The sequence below is a fragment of the Myxine glutinosa genome, chromosome 9, assembly GCF_964187855.1.
Source record: "Myxine glutinosa chromosome 9, kmMyxGlut1.1, whole genome shotgun sequence".
NCBI classification, from domain to species: domain Eukaryota; kingdom Metazoa; phylum Chordata; class Myxini; order Myxiniformes; family Myxinidae; genus Myxine; species Myxine glutinosa.
In genome coordinates, this window is record NC_136269.1 from 58,789,765 (window position 1) to 58,809,949 (window position 20,185).

The 20,185-nt window shown below is 47.0% G+C and overlaps 2 protein-coding genes across 4 annotated transcripts in view; both read left to right on the forward strand.

Annotated features, from left to right (window-relative positions):
- Positions 1-20,185, forward strand: part of LOC137415997 (tight junction-associated protein 1) — a 29,903-nt gene that overhangs the window by 6,872 nt on the left and 2,846 nt on the right. For all 3 annotated transcript variants that reach the window (XM_068101521.2, XM_068101524.2, XM_068101522.2), the window contains 4 exons: positions 18,218-18,379; positions 19,084-19,150; positions 19,698-19,805; positions 20,025-20,108. In XM_068101521.2, coding sequence (XP_067957622.2) covers positions 18,218-18,379; positions 19,084-19,150; positions 19,698-19,805; positions 20,025-20,108 — 421 coding nt within the window. The remainder of the gene's footprint in view (positions 1-18,217; positions 18,380-19,083; positions 19,151-19,697; positions 19,806-20,024; positions 20,109-20,185) is intronic.
- Positions 3,774-14,776, forward strand: LOC144893619 (uncharacterized). The gene is made up of 2 exons (XM_078784386.1): positions 3,774-4,018; positions 10,595-14,776. Exon 2 carries the CDS (start codon positions 10,888-10,890, stop codon positions 13,540-13,542), a length of 2,655 nt encoding a protein of 884 aa, XP_078640512.1. The 5' UTR covers positions 3,774-4,018; positions 10,595-10,887; the 3' UTR covers positions 13,543-14,776.

Here is a 20,185-nt window from a genome sequence, read left to right on the forward strand (position 1 = left end):
GATTGGACATGATTTGGAAAGGCACACACCTGTCTATATAAGGTCTCACAGCTGACGATGCATATCAGAGCAAAAACCAAGCGATGAGGTCGAAGGAACTGCCTGCAGAGCTCAGAGACAGGATTGGGTCGAGGCACAGATTTGGGGAAGCCTACAAAAAAAATTCTGCTGCATTGAAGGTTCCCAAGAGCACAGTGGCCTCCATCATTCTTAAATGGAAGAAGTTTGGAACAACTAGGACTCTTCTTAGAGCTGGCCGCCCGGCCTAACTGAGCAATTGGGGGAGAAGGGCCTTGGTAATAGAGGTGACGAAGAACCCGATGGTCACTGGCTGAGCTCCAGAGATCCTGTGTGGAGATGGGAGAAACTTCCAGAAGGACAACCATCACTGCAACACTCCACCGATCTGGGCTTTATGGCAGAGTGGCCAGACGGAAGCCTCTCCTCAGTGAAAGACACGTGAAAGCCCACAGAATCTTGTTTCTCACAGTCTGAGAGTCCTTTAGGTGCTTTTTTTCCAAACTCCATGCGGGCTTTCATGTGTCTTTCACTGAGGAGAGGATTCCATCTGGCCACTACTAAGTACTTGATTAATCGATGAATCGAACCTTGGTTTTGTTTTTGGTTACATATTCAATCGTTTGAGAGTCTACTTGTGCTAGTTTCAAGTTGTTTTCTTTCATAGCAATTTTTGGGAAATACTCAAAATGGTGTTTTCATATGCATCTGCTGCATGCACTTCACATTCTGCAAAGAAAGTGGAAACATTCATTCATGGCAAGTGTGATGTGGTCTTGTGGGTGAAATTTCCACGAGTTCAGACTTCACTGCATCACTGGAAGAAACTACTGAGGTTATTTGGGGTCGGGGAGGGGGAGAGAGGGGGAGGATTGGATGGCGAGATGGGATGGTAGACAAACTAACCATTAGCAAATGGTTTCATTTTTGTTCACGACATTTCGACCGCAATAGACACGGAATGCGAGATCCAAAGAATTTTCCTGAGAACAATAAGGGGAAACCTGAGATTCAACTCAGCAATGCACCTATCATCAAACAGTCCATGGCCACTGGCAGTGCAACTCCGCAGCTGCTACTCTTCGTCGCTCTTCCTCTGGTAACTCGCACCCTCCCTTGCAGATCCAAACCGGTGCTCAGCAACAAACTAAACAACTGGGACCGCTCAACCAGCATGTTTGGGCCTTGTGACTTGTAGTGGCGAGTCTTCAATATCAGTGAGATCACGATACATTCAACAGGACTGTCTTCAAATAAATCAATTGGGTGTGCATAGTCCAGCAATAGGACAGATTTGTTTCTTCCTGCTTGCATTCATGGAAACCTTCAGTGCAATAAAACTCCTTGGAGGTCTCTGCACTTTATGGAAGAAGAAGAAGAAACTCCTAAAAAAGAATCACTGCTCACCTCCACTCATTTGTTCCTCTTCCCCCCCCCCCCCCCCCCCACCGATGGAACCAACTTCCATATTCTCTTAAATCTCATTCTTCAAGTCAGCTGTTTACCACAATCACAGATCATCCCCCATCCAAAACCATGATTTTTATTCTACACCCATTAAACCAAACCCAATTCCGATCCGATTGACTGGAAATTTGAATAGGATTTACATATCAGCTAACTGAATTCAACCACCAACTATTTTGGAGGTCAACATAGGCCAAAGGTCACCCACTTTTTTCCGAATTTCTAAAATCGTCAATTTTCATCCGATTGACTTGAAATTTGAATCGGATTAACATATCAGTGAAATGAATTCAACCACGAACTATTTTTGTGGTCAACATAGGCCAAATTTCTAAAATTGTCAATTTTCATCCGATTAACTTAAACTTTTAGGACGATTTGCATATCAGGTCACTGAATTCAAACACGAATTATTTTTGAGGTCAAAAGGATGCTCTACTGAGTGCCATTCTACTTTGTTTAGTTCTGCCAAGTGTCGCTCTACGAGTGATTTTTCATCTGTTTGTTTGTTTGGTTGTCTGTGAACAAAATATCTCAAAAGATTGTGGACGGATTCAAACGAAATTTGGCAGAGAGGTAGTGTATGCGACAAGGACGAAATAATTAGATTTTGGTGAAGATCTGGATTCGGATACGAGCAAGTAGAATTTTCAAAGGATTCTTCACCATTGGGAGATAGGGCCAAAAATGATGTAAAGCCTAATATCTCAAAACGTTGTGGACGGATTTGGACAAAACTTGATGGAGAGGGTGGGTGTGTGACGAGGACTAATCAATTCGATTTTGGTGAAGATCTGAATATGGATTCGGATGTGGGAATTATTTAACTTTTAAGTGATTCTTCACCATTGAGAGATCGGGCGAAAAACGATATATAACATGATATTTTAAAAAGGTATGGTCAAGTTATGACTAAACTTGGTGGAAGAGTTGGTTACGTGACAAGAACAAGCCGAATATATTTTGGTTCAGGTCCGAATCCAGATCCGGCCTATCGGTGGGATACAAAACGTAAACTGTTCACCAGGCGGAGGTGTGTGTGCTACCGAGTGCCGTTATAGTTGTTTACTGCAAATAACGTAGCATCAGTAATAAATATTGCAACCTTTCTTTTCAATCAAGCATGCATTATATCAATGTCAATCTCTGTCCTTTAACACTGAAGTTTTCTCAAATTGTTGCATCAAAATCTTTGAAACCTCAAAGCAGCATTCCATTTCAATCTTTTCCAAGTCATAAAGTTGATCTATGACCCAACGTGCAAAAATTACAAGTCTCCGAATTCCATTTTGCTCTCAACGCACAGAATCCAGGCTGCAACTGTGCAGGCTGCCGAGTGCCTGATATATTGCTTTAAGATACATAATTCATATTTCTCCAAGTTGGTCCTCACTGCCACGTTTGTCATTCCTCATCTCTCCATCCTAACCTCCCTCAGTTTTAATTTTTATTTTTGAGCCAAACTCCAAACTACAAGCTTGAGACCATCCAAAGCCAACAATTCATAAGACTGTACTTGATTACCATCATACAAGGTCATGCTTCATGAGCAGCCAAGTTCTTGGATGTTGACCTCGAGTTAAGCCACCTCCCTCCAATGACATAGGGGAAGGCTTATTGCTGTTTTACAGTTTGTTTCTACAATTAGTTCACCAACTTTTAATGGTAGAGTTTCTCAGACCCCTAGGAATACAAAATAACCATTAAAAAAAATTATATATACATATATATATATATATATATATATATATATATGTAGGGAGCTGTAATGCCCCTCCCCCTTTGTATATCCTTGCTGCTTTACCAATTACCAAGTATAACCAATTATATGTTTTGTTTTGACTTGCTACTGTACTCTTTTTGATACTGAGTTCTTTCTACTGCATTGAGGATGTGTAATATCCTAATAAGGAGTTCTCTGCCTTTGTGCTCTGGCCTGCGTGGGCGCAATCTCTAGTTCCCCTTTCCAGGCCCTTATCTCTCTTTGCCTTTTTCCTGTTTTTGCCATTATCTTGCAAGTTGACAGTTTTACGAGTGACCACTCCCCTTTGTACTTTCCCAAGCCCGCTGCTATACAGAAAGTTGTAAACATGTTGTCACATAATGCTGACCATCTCCTTATCAGAAACTAACCCATGACTGGCCTTGGATGAACTTCCTTTAATTAACTGAACAACAGGATGGGACTATGGTGGGGGACCCAATGAGCCCATTCTGTCTCTGTGTCTTGTGAGCTAACTCCACCCCTGACTTTCCTTTATATAAAGCAATGTTAATTGAATTATTTCAGAGCATCTTGTTGTACTGTTGGTCATTCCTTGTGAGTTTCAATGCAACTTTGCTGTCCTCAAGCTTGAGTACTCGAGTTCCAATAAATATATCCGTTGCTCCTTTCTTCTGAGTTCTTCTGAGTCCCAAGTCCTAAGTCTCAATCCGACAACTGGTGGCAGCGGTGGGATCAGTCTGGGCAGTCCGGGACGCGGTCCCAGGCAAGGGAGTGGTGAGAGACCAGCTGGCAATTGATCCGGGTCAGGTGAGCTGTGGTTTTCTTTTGTTTTTTCCTTTTTAGCCCGGGGGTCAGTCCAAATTGTAACCCACTCTCTCTTGCTCGGTCGCCGTACGTTCCGTTCCCTGCTCATACCTGTTCCACGAACCTAAATTTAATTACGGACCGCTTGGGTCCTGGAGCAACTGATTGTTTATGGACTCGTTAGGGTAACGTTACGTAAGGAGAAGTGCCCCACGTTGGGCGCCTGAGGTTAAGGGGTAATAGATCTCTGGGTTGTGAGGGTAAGGATAAGGGCGGCGTCCCGAACCGAGGCCTACCCGGGAGACGTTGGAATTTTAAGTAAGATCAGAACTATTATACGGGCGTAGGACGCCAGGAAAGTGCAGTAAGGGTAGGATAGACGGCTGTGTAGGCGGGCGAGCCTCTCAGGAGAGTAGGTAGCGCGGCCGTACCACGCGAGGCGGGCGAACCTCACGAGTACAAGGCTGCGAGCCTCTCAGAGTTAGGTAGACGGCTGTAAACGCGAGGCGGGCGATCCTCACGAGTACAAGGCTACGTCGGTAAACTAAATTTTCCTAGGATGGGTAACAGTATGGGTAATAAGACAGTAAAGGCAGGTGAACCGCTTAGACATACCCCAGCATTTTTTATGTTTAAGAGGTATGGCTATGCTGCTGTGAGACCAGGGAAGTCATGGGTTGCATTGACGAAGGATTTAGGAGAACCGTGGCCCGAAGGAGGGTCTTTTGCGCTGGAAAAATTGGACGTATTGTATGAGACATTAGAAAAGTTCGAACAGGCCACGAAACACTTTCCGCCTGACTATTGGAAAGTTTTTGGCTGGTGGAAGGAAGAAGCGATGAAGCGACACGCAAAGTCGAAACAGGCCAGCTTGGCCGGTGAGGTAACAAAACTCAAGGGTCTGAGGAAACAGGCGAATAAAGAGCAGGATGAAGCGCTTAAGGAAATAGAGAGGCAGGCCAACGCGCGACTGATGCCGCTCGTTGAAAAACCAGACCCCGCGAGAGGGGAGGCAGTGACCAATCTACCCTCCCCAGCCCCAGTCCTAAGCTCTGTCCCAGGGTTTCAGGCACCACCTATCCTTTCTGCGCCCCCGCTACCACCTCCCTATAACCCCGCTACCATCGCGCCCCAGATACCCCAGAACCACCCGAGCCAGGGAAGGCCGTTGGCACAACTCGGGGCTAACGGAATAGATGACGGGACCGACATCGCAGGGTTCCCGCCACCGATAGGACCGGATGGGTTATACCCCTCACTGGTAGGTTGTAAGGGGAAAAGGACCTCACAAACTACCCCATCGGAATGTCAGGAAATAGAGGAAAGGAAAACATTGTGCCCTGTACAAGTTATCGGGGTTGACGCAGCAGGTCATGGGGTTCGGGAAAGAGTACCATGGAAAGAATCCTCTTTAACTGTAATGCGGGAAAGGATTCAACATTTGCTTATTGAGGATCCGCGGCAGATAGTGCCGACCATGTCGAATTGGTTTATGGCTGGCGAGTGCGACTATAGAGACATAACTCATATGGGAGTATCCGTGCTCCCACCCAAAGTATGGGAAAGGGCTAGACAAAGAGCACACTGGCCGCACGACGACCCAAGGGCGGTGGGTGCAATCCCCCGGATAACACTAGTACAATGGGACGCACTGAAGCTCCGGCTGCTGGGTGCCATCGAGCATGCGCTGTTGCCAGCAGGAGGTCCGGATTGGGGAAAAATTGGGGCCATAAAACAAAAGGCAGGAGAACCAATTGGAGAGTACCGAGAAAGGTTGGAAAAGGCCATTGCGCGCTGGGGAGGACTGGGTCCGATGCAGCTGGGAGGGCTACCCCAACCATTGGTAAATCAATATCTAATCGAGGGGCTTCGGCCGGTATTAAAGAAACAGGTACAGACCGTCCTCTTCGGCTGGAAGGGAATGACAACCAACGAATTATGCGACAAACTGGAACAATGCCCGGGTTCCTCCCTAGAGGAGAAGAAGGATATTAAGGAGGAAATATTGCAAATGTTTGTCCAGGAGAAACGGGCTCAATTTAACCAAAATAAAAAAGGGGATCAGAGTCAGAACTACATACACGAACAGTGCCAGAAGTGGGGACCTGTTCGAGGTCCAGAGGAACATAGGAGGAGTTGTTATCCTTTTTTCTATAAGGGCCAATTCCCCAACGGAGAGTGGATCCCCAGCGAAAATGAAAACTGCGACGGTTGTACTGAGGAAGATTTTGGACTAATTAATATGAACGAGGTGAAACAACAATGGACAATACCACCCCCTCTTCCCCCTCCTCCTCAAAACCCTCAAACTTGGACTGTGCAAGGGCCCCCTCCCCAAAATTGGTATCCACCAAGACCCCTTCTCCAAAACCCCGGACCACCCCCCAATAGTGGGATGCAGAACGGACCAAGGGGGAACTGGGCCCCGCCTCGGGGTCCGCCGCAGTGGCAACCAGTGAACCAGTCACTTTGGGGGCCGCCAGAACGTAGGCAGGGCGGAAGGGGAGCTGTAGAGGGACGACCTATGCCCTCCGCACCACCGGTTCCGCAGGAACCGTGCCATTATTGCAAGCAGATGGGACACTGGATACGTGATTGCCCAAAGGCTCGTAAGGGGTTTCAGCCCCAATACAATAGAGGGGCCTATTGACGGGACGCTGGCGAGTCGCCCAAGGAGTGTCCTCTCTTGACCATGACACCGGCAGAGGAACCAACCATGATGTTGGACGTGGAGGGAAGACAATTAGAATTTCTCGTAGATACGGGCGCGACTCGCAGCACAATTAACAAGGGGCAATTGCCCTCTTTGCGCCCTACGGCCAGGAACGTTCAAATACTGGGTGTTTCGGGTTTACCCCAAGCGCTTCCTATTTCGGAGGAAGTGCGAGTAACATGCGGCCCGCTGGAGGCTAAACATGCTTTCTTGATGACCACTACCGCCCCGACGAATTTGCTGGGACGGGATTTATTGTGCCGTTTGGGCTGTCAAATCTCATGTACCGAGGAGGGAGTTTTCGTAGACGTCGCGGAGTCTAAACGCGACTTGTTGATGACGGCACTGGCTCGTCCCGGCCCCACCGCGTATTGGTGGCGCTTGGATCCAGGGGCTTTGTCTGCTTGGACATATATCATAGATAATGTGTGTTTGGACAGTTCAGTGCTGCGAGATTGGATGCAACAGCACCAAATTTCGATAAAGGACTTAAAGGATAATCCACCCCATTGCACTGCGTACTATGATGCAACGGGTGAGGACGAGAACTACCGGGAAAGGGTTAAGGAAAAGCTGGGCGAATGGATGCCTCTACACTTGTCACGGGTATGGATCGGGCGTGAGGGAATAGGAATTGAGGTAGTCCTAACCCCGAGTCAGCATGCGCTGACCCAATACCCCGAAGGAGCGGTCGCCCATGTTACCCTCACTACTGCCAAAGGGTGGCCGCCGGAAAGTGTAGGTTGGATGGTAGGGAGGTTACGAGAAGTTCCCTTACATGGTTATCGGTGTAAGAGGGGCCGCTGGACTTTGAAACAGCTCGAAAACGGTGAAGGGTTCTCAATTGACATTAAGGCAGAACGGAGGGACGGAAAGTTCGAAGAGGCAGAGTTGCCCCCCAAAGGCACCTATGCCATGAGGGCAGTGCTGACGGACCCGGGTGAGTCGGATTACCTCCTAGCGGAGGTGCCAGACAATTTATGGCCCAAAAGCGACGGCGAGGTTGGACGGATGCGAGACGCCAAACCTCTAGTGATAGCAGTGCAGCCGGGGATGCGCTTGCCAAACGTAAAACAGTATAAGCTACGACCTGAGGCCGACGTAGGCATAGCACCAGTGATTCAATCCCTAGTGGAACAGAAGATTATCGTAGAAACTAACAGCCCATGTAATACACCAATTTTGCCAGTTAAAAAGCCGTCAAAGGACAAATGGAGATTTGTACAGGATTTAAGGGAGGTGAACAAGGTGATACAGGGCATACACCCACTAGTTCCAAACGGAGAAACCCTCATGATGTCAATTCCGCCGGACGCAACATACTTCACGGTCATCGACCTTTGTTCTGCGTTTTTCTCTGTGCCCATCGCGCCTGAGTCACAATACTTGTTCGCTTTCACCCATAGGGGGCGCCAGTATACTTGGACAGTACTACCTCAGGGGTTTTCAGATAGCCCCACTCTGTTTTCCCGGGCGCTGCACCGCGACCTGGCGGATGTGGAATTGAAGGGAGGGTCAGTGTTGCTGCAATACGTTGACGATTTGTTGATTTGCTCCCCTTCAAAGGAGGCGTGCGAAATGGATTCTTTGGCCCTATTAAAGGCCTTGGCGGCCAAAGGCCACAAAGTAGGCAGACCAAAACTTCAGTTTGTGCGGCAGGTTGTAACTTACTTGGGACACGCCATTTCGCACGGAAAACGAGAATTGGATGCTGGACGAGTGACCGCTATCACGGAGCTGCCTCGCCCTCGCTCGCAACGGCAAATGCTGCGCTTCCTAGGTATGACGGGATATTGCCGCACTTGGATACTTGATTTTGCGCTGCTGGCTAAACCACTGTACGAGGCGACCAAATCAAATGCCCCGGACCTATTGATATGGACGGATGAATTGAGGCGATGTTTTGACGGGCTGAAACAGGCGCTGGTTACGGCACCGTCATTAGGACTCCCGGATTATGCGAAACCATTTACCCTTTACACTCACGCCGTGGGAGGTTTCGCCCAGTCAGTTTTGACACAGACCCATGGGGATAAGGAGCGGCCGGTGGCCTACTTTAGTAAAAAGTTAGACCCGGTCGAACAAGGGTTTCCGGTGTGCTTGCAAGCCGTGGCAGCGGCCAGGTACGCAGTAGAAAGAACAGCGGACATTGTTATGGGACACCCAGTAACGCTACGGGTACCACATTGCGTCACTTTGCTGCTGTTACAGCGAAGCACACAGCATTTGTCTAACACTAGATTAATGCAATACGAATCCGCACTGATCACTGCAGCCAACATCACGATCGAACGTTGCACGACGCTCAACCCAGCCTCACTGATGCCCACTCCTGAGGAGGGCGAACCTCATGTGTGCACCGACGTTGTGCAGCTAGTCTCCACGGTGCGATCGGATTTAAAGGACAATCCCTTAGAATATCCCGACTGTACATATTATGTCGATGGATCAGCTAGGCGCGCATGGGACGGGTCCCTGTTGTCCGGGTACGCCGTGTGCTCGGATAGCGAAACGGTAGAGAGCGGGCGTCTTCCACCTACATTTTCCGCACAGCAGGCGGAGCTGTGCGCCTTGACCAGAGCGTGCAGCTTGGCGGAAGGCCTTGCCGTCAACATTTACACAGATTCGGCCTACGCTCACGGCGTAGTCCACGATAAAGGAGCCATCTGGAAGATGAGAGGTTTCCTCACATCTGCTGGTTCAGTGATAAAGAATGGCGCGTTGGTAGAAGGGCTCCTCCGAAGCATTTTACTTCCCCGCGCTATCGCGGTAATTAAGTGTCGTGGCCACCAAAGGGCGGACACTGACGTTGCCCGGGGCAACGCAAGGGCGGACGAGGCGGCAGGAAAGGCCGCCAACCAACAGATAGAACGCAACATGCCGATGGTGACACGAGCACAGAAGACAGCCGCACAGATTGCTGACATACCGACTGCGGGACCACCCGCCACACCAACTAAGGACGATATCATAAATTTGCAAAATGCTGCACCGACGGCCGAACACGAGGTCTGGCTCAAACGAGGAGCGATACGCCCTGGGCCAGGGGAAATGTGGACCCTTGATGAAAAACCTATAGCACCCCAGGCTTTACTGCCCTGGCTGGCACGCATGGCTCATCAGAATGGTCATGTGTGCCAGAGGGGGGTGATGGGACAGATAGACTACACTTGGGCAGCGCCAGGACTGTCACGGATTGTATCCGAAGTGTGCCGATCGTGTGTGGTCTGCCAGCAACACAATAGAGGGGCGCCGCCGAGACATGCACATGATGGGGGACGACCCCCGCCTAGTGGGCCGTTCGCAACTATTGAGTTCGATTTTACAGAATTGGAACCAAGCATGTCGTTTCGCTATGTGTTGGTAATCGTAGATACGTTCACCAAATGGGTCGAAGCATACCCATGCGTCAAATCCGATGCTCCGACAGTAGTGAAGCGCCTCGTGCGGGATTTTATGTGCAGATTTGGCATTCCCCAGATAATTTCGTCAGATCAAGGAGGCCATTTCACGGCGCAGGTGGTTAAGGGCATCCTGAAGGCGTTGGGCGTTAAACAATCCTTCCATTGCGTCTACCACCCACAGTCCTCAGGACTTGTGGAACGAACGAACAAGACTTTAAAGAATAAACTAGCGAAACTTTGCGCAGACACAGGCTTGAGGTGGCCAGAGGCTCTTCCGCTTGCATTGATGAGCATTCGTTCCACCCCGGGTCGCACTACGGGCCTTTCCCCCCACGAAATATTAATGGGACGACCTATGAGCTTGCCCGTTTCAGCACCAACAGACATGTCCACCCTTGCTTTGCCAGTAATGGATGACATGCTTTTGAGATTTTGCATAGGCTTGTCGAATGTGGCACGCAGCATCCATGCTCGAGTACGAGAGGCGCTGCCTGAACCAATAGGCCACGCCATCCACAACTTTCAGGCCGGCGACTGGGTGCTCGTGAAGCACTTCACCCGCAAGGCTGCTTTGGAGCCACGGTGGAAGGGACCATTCCAGGTGCTACTGGTCACACCGACGGCAGTCTTCTGCGAGGGTAAACCTTCGTGGATCCACGCCACCCATTGTAAGTTGTCCATCCCCGCACCACAAGCCACACAAGACACCGCACCTCACATTGCTGCAGACACCACACCTCACACCGCTGAAGACAATGCACCGTCTAGGGCACCACAGTCTCCTAAGGGCGGCGATGACGGTCATGATGATGGGAATTCTGGGCAGCTGCCTAACAAACCCCGCCAAGGATAGGCTTCTGCAGTTTAACCCACTGAGAGAGGATCTCCCCAAATACCCAGGACACGACAACTACACGTTATTTAAACTTTACTCCGTCAAATACATAACGGCTCCCCGGGGACAGGGGATAGTAGTACATTGCTGTGAGTTGGAGACACATTTCAAGTGGTTATCTGTAAGATGGATGGAAGCCATGGTGGTACATAATGGGACACCACAGGCACGCATGACAACCCCACGCATAGTCTTAACTAAAGTTAGACAGGTGGAAAATGGAAGGTTTACTGGGACCGTGAATAGTCACGCCGCCGCAGGATATCAATGGGGCACGGGCATCGACAATACTACTCTCCTACTGTCGCATGCCCTCGTCGGCCCACACACCACGATAATACTTGAATGTGGAATATGGCCCCCGCGCACGCTGATTAGAAGGAACAAAAAGAGGGGAGAGACCCAACACCAATTCCGGCCTAGTTGTGCCGCCTACGTCATTAAACCCCCTCCTGCCCAGGAAGTAAGAAGGAAGCCAGAGGAGAACACATACTGGAAGGTCGCACGGCATATGGCCACAGTACAGAATAGGACACAGTGTTGGATGTGTATGCACCTTCCCCGCACCAGCACAGCAGGCATACCAATGGTAGTGTTACCCCTATCACTCAATGATTTGTGCTCGAAGCCACTAGATACCAAATGCATTAGTACAACCCTGACAAGCCAAGGTTCTGACGGAACTGCGTGTAAACGAGTTTTCCAGTACTCCCCTCCCATCCTGTCCCGACACTTTGAGGAACGTCCGGCGCCGGTTTGGGTCAAGCCGGCATGGGGGGCCCTCTGCTTAGAAGGAAAGGGCCAAGTAATGGTAGGCAAATCCGTGTGTAGAGATACCCTTCCCGCGGACCCGAGAAAAGGGAAACACACGCTCCTAGTGAACGTTACAAGCTCGCCCTTGCATAACCTCACACACCTCCAGTTGGCATGGAAAGGGGAAAACGGGACAAACACTATCCCAGGTCTTCTCACTTGCATGACCACCCATTTAGTGGCCCCGCACGGGACCATGTTTGTATGCGGGAATAAAGCTTACCCGTATTTACCTGATAATTGGGGAGGAATTTGCTATTTAGGATCAGTTTTCCCTGAGATGGAAATGCGACAGCACTTGCATAATACCACCGCACTCATAAGGACACAACGAAGCACTTATTGGCACGACGACGACACCACTACTTTACACGGCGCTGATTGGGAGAAAGCCGTTAGCTTCTTCTTCCCATGGGCTGGGACGGTCATGAACAGTTACCGCATTGACAAAATTGCGTTAATCTTAGAAACTGTGGCCAACGCCACCGCTACAGCACACGACGAAATGTTGGACACAGTTGTCCATCTGCGTACAATGGTTATGCAAAATAGGGTTGCATTAGATATGCTATTGGCAGAACGAGGAGGGGTATGTGGGATAATTGAGGGTAAATGTTGCACTTTTATTCCTGACCCCTCACAGGGTGTCAGTGCTGCTATTATAACGTTAAGGGAAAGCGCTCACTCATTGACAAGGGATCGCTTGGATCGGGAAGCCTCCCACCAGTGGCTTACCGACTGGTTCAAAGGGTGGACAGGCACAATTGTAAAGTGGGTACTAACCGCTTTGGCAATAGTCCTTGGAATCGTGGTTAGTTGTGTGATAGTCAAGGCTTTAGTCCTTGCGTGTGTGAGGAAGTTTTCCACAGGATGGACACTGAAGACGACACCGGAAAAGGCCATGGTGATGATCGACCAGCGGATCGCGGGTCCGGATGACACACCAGCTGTCAACTCAACTGCCAGTCGCGGATCCTGGAACGACGACCTGAACGAGTCCCTGGGCCGCGACAATGAGATCTTCGCTTCCGAAGATTGTTCTTCCATTGCTGATATTACCGATAATGATGTCGAGTACACTTATGCGGACCTCGAAGCATTTCAGGCTACCAGAAGGCCGTTTAAACTGGGCCCCGACACGTCGGAAGAAGAAATCGACGATTTCCTGAAGGATTCCTCTCGTTTCTTCACGATATGCCATGCCGTGGCTATGACTATGGGCCGTCCACTCCGCAGGCCTACGCCACCTGAAAATAATGTTACTGATGATGTTACCAATGATGATGTGGGCCACTTGCGAGGGTCCCCGGCTGATGTTTATGTTTCAATGCAGGCTCTGCCTCTCCATGTTTCACGAGCTCACCTTTATGTCTCACAAGCCCACAGTGAGTCAAACGCCACTGACCCAGTTCGGGATTTGGACCCAGCTGTGAACCCAAGCCCGGATGGAGAGGAACTCGATCGTGAAAATACTCTGAGTTCCGAGTCTGATTGTTTTGGAGATTCGCCCTTGAATAACAGCGAAGCAAGCAGCATCGCCTCGGACGATCTCGACTTTGACCCAAAGGAAGTTTCTCTCCCACCTTTGGATCGTTATGCTTTATTTTATGGCCATAGGTTTGAGCCACCTGATACTGACGATGTTGTGTCTTCCCCAGATCACCAGCACGTAAGAGACCTCATGAACATGAATATCGATTGAGCGCTGAAGATCGACAAGGATTTCACTTGGGGAAGCCTGGGCGAGCTCCAGTTGGGGAGGAGTCCGGCTGCACCTCTGTGGTCCAAGGGTGGGTCGGAGATCTTCCTGGGTGTGGACCCCGGTGGAACCAGAGGTCTTCGTTGTGGATTTGGCGCGCTATTCGATCTTCATGTCTCTACGGTCTCACCTCATACACCCATCTACACCCGACTTACATCATACATCCACTTACACCCACTTGCACCCACACACCCGCGGATCAGCCTGCTGGGTTCGTTGTGCGGTACTGGGTACGGGACATGCTCACTGGGCTGCATTCGTGTGGTACGTTACGTTTAGTTACACTCTCTCTCTCTCCCACCTCTTTTGGTGGATTTTGTGTGCCATTTGATCACTCTGCTTTTACGGCCTTACATTGCATACTCACATACAGACGCGAATCATCCTACTGAGTTTGTGTGGTGCTTTGGTACGGGACATTCTTACGGGGCTGCCTTCGCGTGATATGTTGAATGATTTTTCTGTTTTTGTTTGAAATAAAGGCCTTTGATTGGCTCGTAGATAACTTTGTATCTTAGATCCAAAAGGGCGGTATGTAGGGAGCTGTAATGCCCCTCCCCCTTTGTATATCCTTGCTGCTTTACCAATTACCAAGTATAACCAATTATATGTTTTGTTTTGACTTGCTACTGTACTCTTTTTGATACTGAGTTCTTTCTACTGCATTGAGGATGTGTAATATCCTAATAAGGAGTTCTCTGCCTTTGTGCTCTGGCCTGCGTGGGCGCAATCTCTAGTTCCCCTTTCCAGGCCCTTATCTCTCTTTGCCTTTTTCCTGTTTTTGCCATTATCTTGCAAGTTGACAGTTTTACGAGTGACCACTCCCCTTTGTACTTTCCCAAGCCCGCTGCTATACAGAAAGTTGTAAACATGTTGTCACATAATGCTGACCATCTCCTTATCAGAAACTAACCCATGACTGGCCTTGGATGAACTTCCTTTAATTAACTGAACAACAGGATGGGACTATGGTGGGGGACCCAATGAGCCCATTCTGTCTCTGTGTCTTGTGAGCTAACTCCACCCCTGACTTTCCTTTATATAAAGCAATGTTAATTGAATTATTTCAGAGCATCTTGTTGTACTGTTGGTCATTCCTTGTGAGTTTCAATGCAACTTTGCTGTCCTCAAGCTTGAGTACTCGAGTTCCAATAAATATATCCGTTGCTCCTTTCTTCTGAGTTCTTCTGAGTCCCAAGTCCTAAGTCTCAATCCGACATATACATTTCTTCCTGCCCTCTCAACACTGCCAATTTCCGAGCTATATCTTGGAGCCGGCACGAACTTTCGGAATAAAATTTTGCAGTAATAATGCGAATATAAAGTATGCGAAGTTGACAATTTTTTTGACCATGACCTAATTTTGAGGTCATTTACTAATCATCGATATTGTACACCGCTCCTTTCCTATGCCATCTCCAGGCGCTGCAGGACGTCATTGCCGGGCACCGAAGGGGATCCGGCAATGACGCGCGCTGAAAGGGAGTACTCAGTTTTCACTCCGGTTCCTTGTTTTCTTTCTTGTTTGTTTTCTTGTTTGCTTGTCTGGGCGATATCTCAGCCATCCTTTGAGCGAGGAATGTGAAATTTCGGCACAATAGTGAGCAAGTGCTTTGGCAACATCATTTTTTTGTTTTTTGATTAATGAATTTATTGATTAGTTACTTAATTATTATCGATTAATCAAGTACTTATTGGTTGCGGACAACGCGACCGGAAATAGAATTGGAATGAAACTAGAGCAATGTGACTGTCACCAATATGCCTGTAGTCCCTGCCTGTGACAATGGGTAGATGCCCTCATTGACTGTCCTAAAAATAAACAGGTTTGATGTAAATCCCTTCAGCTGTTCTCAATCAAATATCGCATTTTTTTACCAGACATGACAGGTTTCATATCGAACAATGAAGTAGTTTCGGGGAAGGGGTTTTTTTTTTGTTTTTTTTAATATCGGCTTTTAACCTAACATGGCTGCCAAACGATGTAACATATGACATCAAAAATGTACACACTGCATATGTATGGGTAGGGGATCACGTTTGTGAAGTTTCGTGTTGATCGGGTGAGGTTTGTTTTTCTATCCAAAATGGCTGCCAAACCACGTGACCTATGGCATCATTTTCAAACGATATGCAGCAATGGTGTTGGATGACAGTTCTAAAGTTTCCTATCGTTAGGTTAAGTGGTTTGCGATATAATTATTTAATATTTTCCTTCAATCCAAAATGGCTGCTCACACCATGTGACTGACGTTTTCGTGATCACCTTTTAATCACCATTCCTAGTCGATGACGCACACAAAGTTTTGAGTCGATCGCTGTCGTGGTTTGGGAGAAGATGGTTTTAGGTTAAATCCAATATGGCTGCCAAACAATTTGACCTATGATGTCATAAATTTAATATTTCAATACAAATGGGTCATTATTGATCATGTGCATGCAATTTCAGATTTTTAGGAAAAGGCATTCGATTAAAACATTTATGGCTGGTATACCACTTCACCGATGTACCAGTTCAGTGCCTTGACCTTGAGTACCAGTTCACTGGTAATTCCCTGTTTGTTGTAAAAAGGTGACAAAAAAAGGGTTGGCGGCAGGAAGGGCATCAGGCCGTAAAACATTGCTTCAAAAAGGGGACCAAAAAAAAAACAACAACAACCACGGTCCCCGAAAAAGGCCAACCCCTGCTTGCGGGGAAAAATGGCCTCTAAAGGTGTTTTTATTTATTTTATACCACTTCACCGATGATATCATCATTTCCATGCTTTTGTTCCCCATTGGAACTATGTACTTGACAGTACTTGACTATGTGCCAAGTTTCAAATTTTTCCATTTATCGGTTTCCAAGAAATATATATTTTAATTATTTGCGTTTAATCCAAGATGGCTGCCATACCACGTGGCCTATGTCACAATTATCATAAAAACATTCTACATGGGTGGCACTGCTACGCTGAATGTTTCATCTCAATTGGACATGTGCTTGCTGAGAAAAGCGAGGTTTTGCCCTTATGGATGGACGGACAATCCGAAAACATAATGCCTCCGGCCATCTCCGGAGGCATAAAAAAAGAATCGCGATTTTCATTGATTGAAGCGTGAACAGTGCAGGTGGCGAACTGGCTATTTAAGATGGCCTCAATTGATTAAATACCGAACATATTGGAATTGGAACCTAAATTTACCAACTCTGGTGCCCCAGACATGTAGGATTAGAAATGTATGTATGCTTCCTTACACTCATAAACAATCCCCAAAATGCTGTCGCCTCCTGCAATATCAGAAATAAAAAGGACCTGAAGACAAATAGTCTTTGTTCGAAAAGTACAATTTTGCACAAAGAGCCAGTTTAAAAACTACATTCGTGTCCAGCTCTATGTAGTTTCCATGTTCGATTGGAATTCACACATCACGCTTTGACGTGAAGCGTCAAGTTCGTGGAGCAAGATTGTTCTTGCTCAGAGGAATTTGTCTAACTTTTTTGACATGAATCTGCCCCGGACTTAGGTCTCGCAGCCTCCTGTGTGAAACCCATACCCAAGGTCTATGTCACTAGGTTCCTGTCATAATTATGCTGATTATGACTAAGCTCAAAGTATCAGCCCTTGGAACGGCTATTTTTAAAGCTTTTGAAGCTCATGTCTCGCCTCCAAGCAGCGGATTTGATTGGGCTCTTCGATTTGACGAGCATTCAAACAGCTTGCCTGCTGTTTACTTTCAACGAGCTTCAGTTCTCTTAGGGTGATGAGGTGCAAAGTGTGCTTCCATCCACACGGAAGAGCCGGTCACGACAAAAGAGAAAAGTGAAGCCAAGGATTGGGTGCCGTTAAAGAGAGATCAAAAGACTGGTTGATGGTGATTGCCTCTTTGTCGAGCAGCTGCAATGACATGACCAGCGGTTCAATTTTTTATTTATCCAAACTGACTCCTCGGCTTATAGGTTCCCTTTAATCATCAGCTTCCACGTTATCTTCACTCCTCAGATCCAAAATTGATACTTGCTGCCTATAGTTGAACATTTCAAAGCAATCAGATATGCAAGAAAGGCCACCATGTTGATTTGTGGCTATATGGATGACATTTTGAATCACTCCCTTCCCAGAGCTTCACCTATGAATGCATCAATTGCATCATGATGATGTGAAATGTGAGTACAGTATATTGGAATTCATAGATATGGCCTTATAAAAAATAAAGGGCAAATGAGTGGGGGTAAGTGGATTAAATAGGGCAAGGACAAACGTGGAAGGTCTGCATGTGTGACCCAACACAAGCATGCGTACCTGCCACACAGCAAACGTGTGGCACTTGTGCCTTGCACCCTGTTCCTCCTTCCTCCCATTCCACTTGTTCCTACTATGACTTATTGATGGTAGATTTGGACTGTCTCCCTTTAATTATCCCAACCTCATACGAAAAGACTTCTACTTGTTTAAACCCTTACCCAAATACCATGAAGTTGAGAATGGGAGTGAATGGTCATTGACATTTTTCTTGTATTATGAAATGTAGAGAATTCGTTTTTTGTCTTTATAATACCAATTACAATTTTTCTTTTCATCACCTTTTCCAAGACATGATGACTGCAGCTTATACATTGATGAATCTGATGTAGGTATCTGCGAGAGCAGCGCAGGGAGCTGTACGATCTGGTACGCTGTGGTGAGAAGCGCTTGCAAGAAGTGCAGGATGAGCTGGCCATGGTGCAGGCTCGTATGGAGAAGGGGCTGAGGACGAGCCGCCATGAGGCCCATTTGCTCAACGAAGAGTTGCACGGGTGAAGAAATTGAGCATGATGTTTACAAAAAGAAAGTTTGAAATGAACAGTCTCATGAATCTGGAATTGAGTATTCATAAAGTCGTGTGTGAAGATAGATTGCTGATTACTGTGGTTGATTGATTATAATGAAGTGTTTATTCACTGCCCAACGCAAAGATCAAAATCTATGAATGTGGCTTTGTGTGCCTGAATTATTGCTATTGGTATATGATAATCTTGTGCATATTTGCATGGCCTGTAGTACTCTGATTCCTTTTTTTTTTTCTGTGCAGGAGCGAGGCTCATGGAAGAGCACGGTAGATCTGTCAATGGGACAAACGTCAAGTAAATGAATGAATGAATGAACGAACAGGATAAGAGGAACGGGAGGAAGGGAGGAAACAAACTATCAAGTAAGATAGTTGGGGTTAGGAAAGGATAGCAGGGGTAATAGAAATCATGGGAGAGAATTGGGGATAACAAGAGATGGCAGTAAACGTCTTGCTTTCAGCCCTTGAGGGAAGAGTGAGACAGAACAGTCTCTGGAAGGTGGTTCCATAAATGGGAGAAGCGAGGAATAAAATAGTTGAGGTGTGCATTCTGGCCACTTTTCGGCTTGCTTGGCTCGGTGAGGTATCCCTCTGGTACAGTATTTGCGTCGATGTTTATTTTGTGTTTTGGAGTCAAGAGTCTCAGCTTGAGTATTTTAACCTTATCTGCAGATTACAGTGCAACTACACCACAGTGCTTCGGCATAATGAAGAACTGGATGAGAAGCTTGTCAACACGGTATGTGGCAGGAGGTTGATGTGAACTGCTTTCACAAGCACAATTTATGGCATTTTAGGATCTAAACAAAAGTATCAAGCTGAAGTTTATCTGACCAGATTTTAGCCTGTTATCTGACCTTTTCTCCCCATTCAAGCCCAATGAGGCTGCATCCAACATCTTATCCTTTCAAAGGGTAAATTGCTTCATGAACATCGCCACTTGTTTGTCTTGCCTTTGTCTGTGGAATTGCTCCTTTAGCCTGTGTTCTGATTGTTTTCTCTCCAGATACATATAATTACAGCCCATCACTACATTGTTGCCTTCCATATTACCTTTTGCAATTTAAGAAAATTATAAGTCTGCCCCTCCCATGTCTACATGCAGTTTCATCTACATTCTTTGTTGTTTGCATATATCATGTCCCCTTTGTTCCCTTTACCCATTAATAGTTTGTTGACTTTGTATCCTCTGGCATGCAGCTCCTGTAGGAACCATAATCAGTGTAGGCAAATAAAAAAGTAAAAATCTGTCAAATACCATCATATCAAACCTGAGTCTCTTTTAGGTGAATAATTTTGATGTGGAGAGACAGACAATGAATGAGGAGATTGTGGGACTAACAGAGAGACTCGTGGAGGCGCAGACAACAATTGATCGGTTAGAGGAGGAAAATGTAAGTTTCCTTGATCGGTTTTTGCTTAGCATTGTGAAATGTAGAATAATCTACATAAGTGAGGATTTTACCCAAGTCTCCCAAAACTCACCAGATATTTTTGTGATACAAACTGCACGGCCACCATATATGTGATATGCAGTTTTTGTTGTCCCATCAGCTTTGTTGGAATTGTTGTTTTATCATCTTATAGATATTTTTTTTTACCCTTTTCTCCAGGAGCGAAACAGACAGGATTGCAGTTTAGCCGTTCAGCTCCTTCACTGTTACAAGTCTCACTTCCGTGCGCACAAGTTAGCCGAGGTAACTTGAAGCGAAAGTTGAGACCATTGGCCTTACTGAAGGAAACCTGCGATTTGCATCTTCTTACTTTTCACCAT

Bases quoted from the DNA above. Each gene is read 5' to 3' on its own strand.
- LOC144893619 (XM_078784386.1), top strand. From the start codon at position 10,888: ATGCACCGTCTAGGGCACCACAGTCTCCTAAGGGCGGCGATGACGGTC.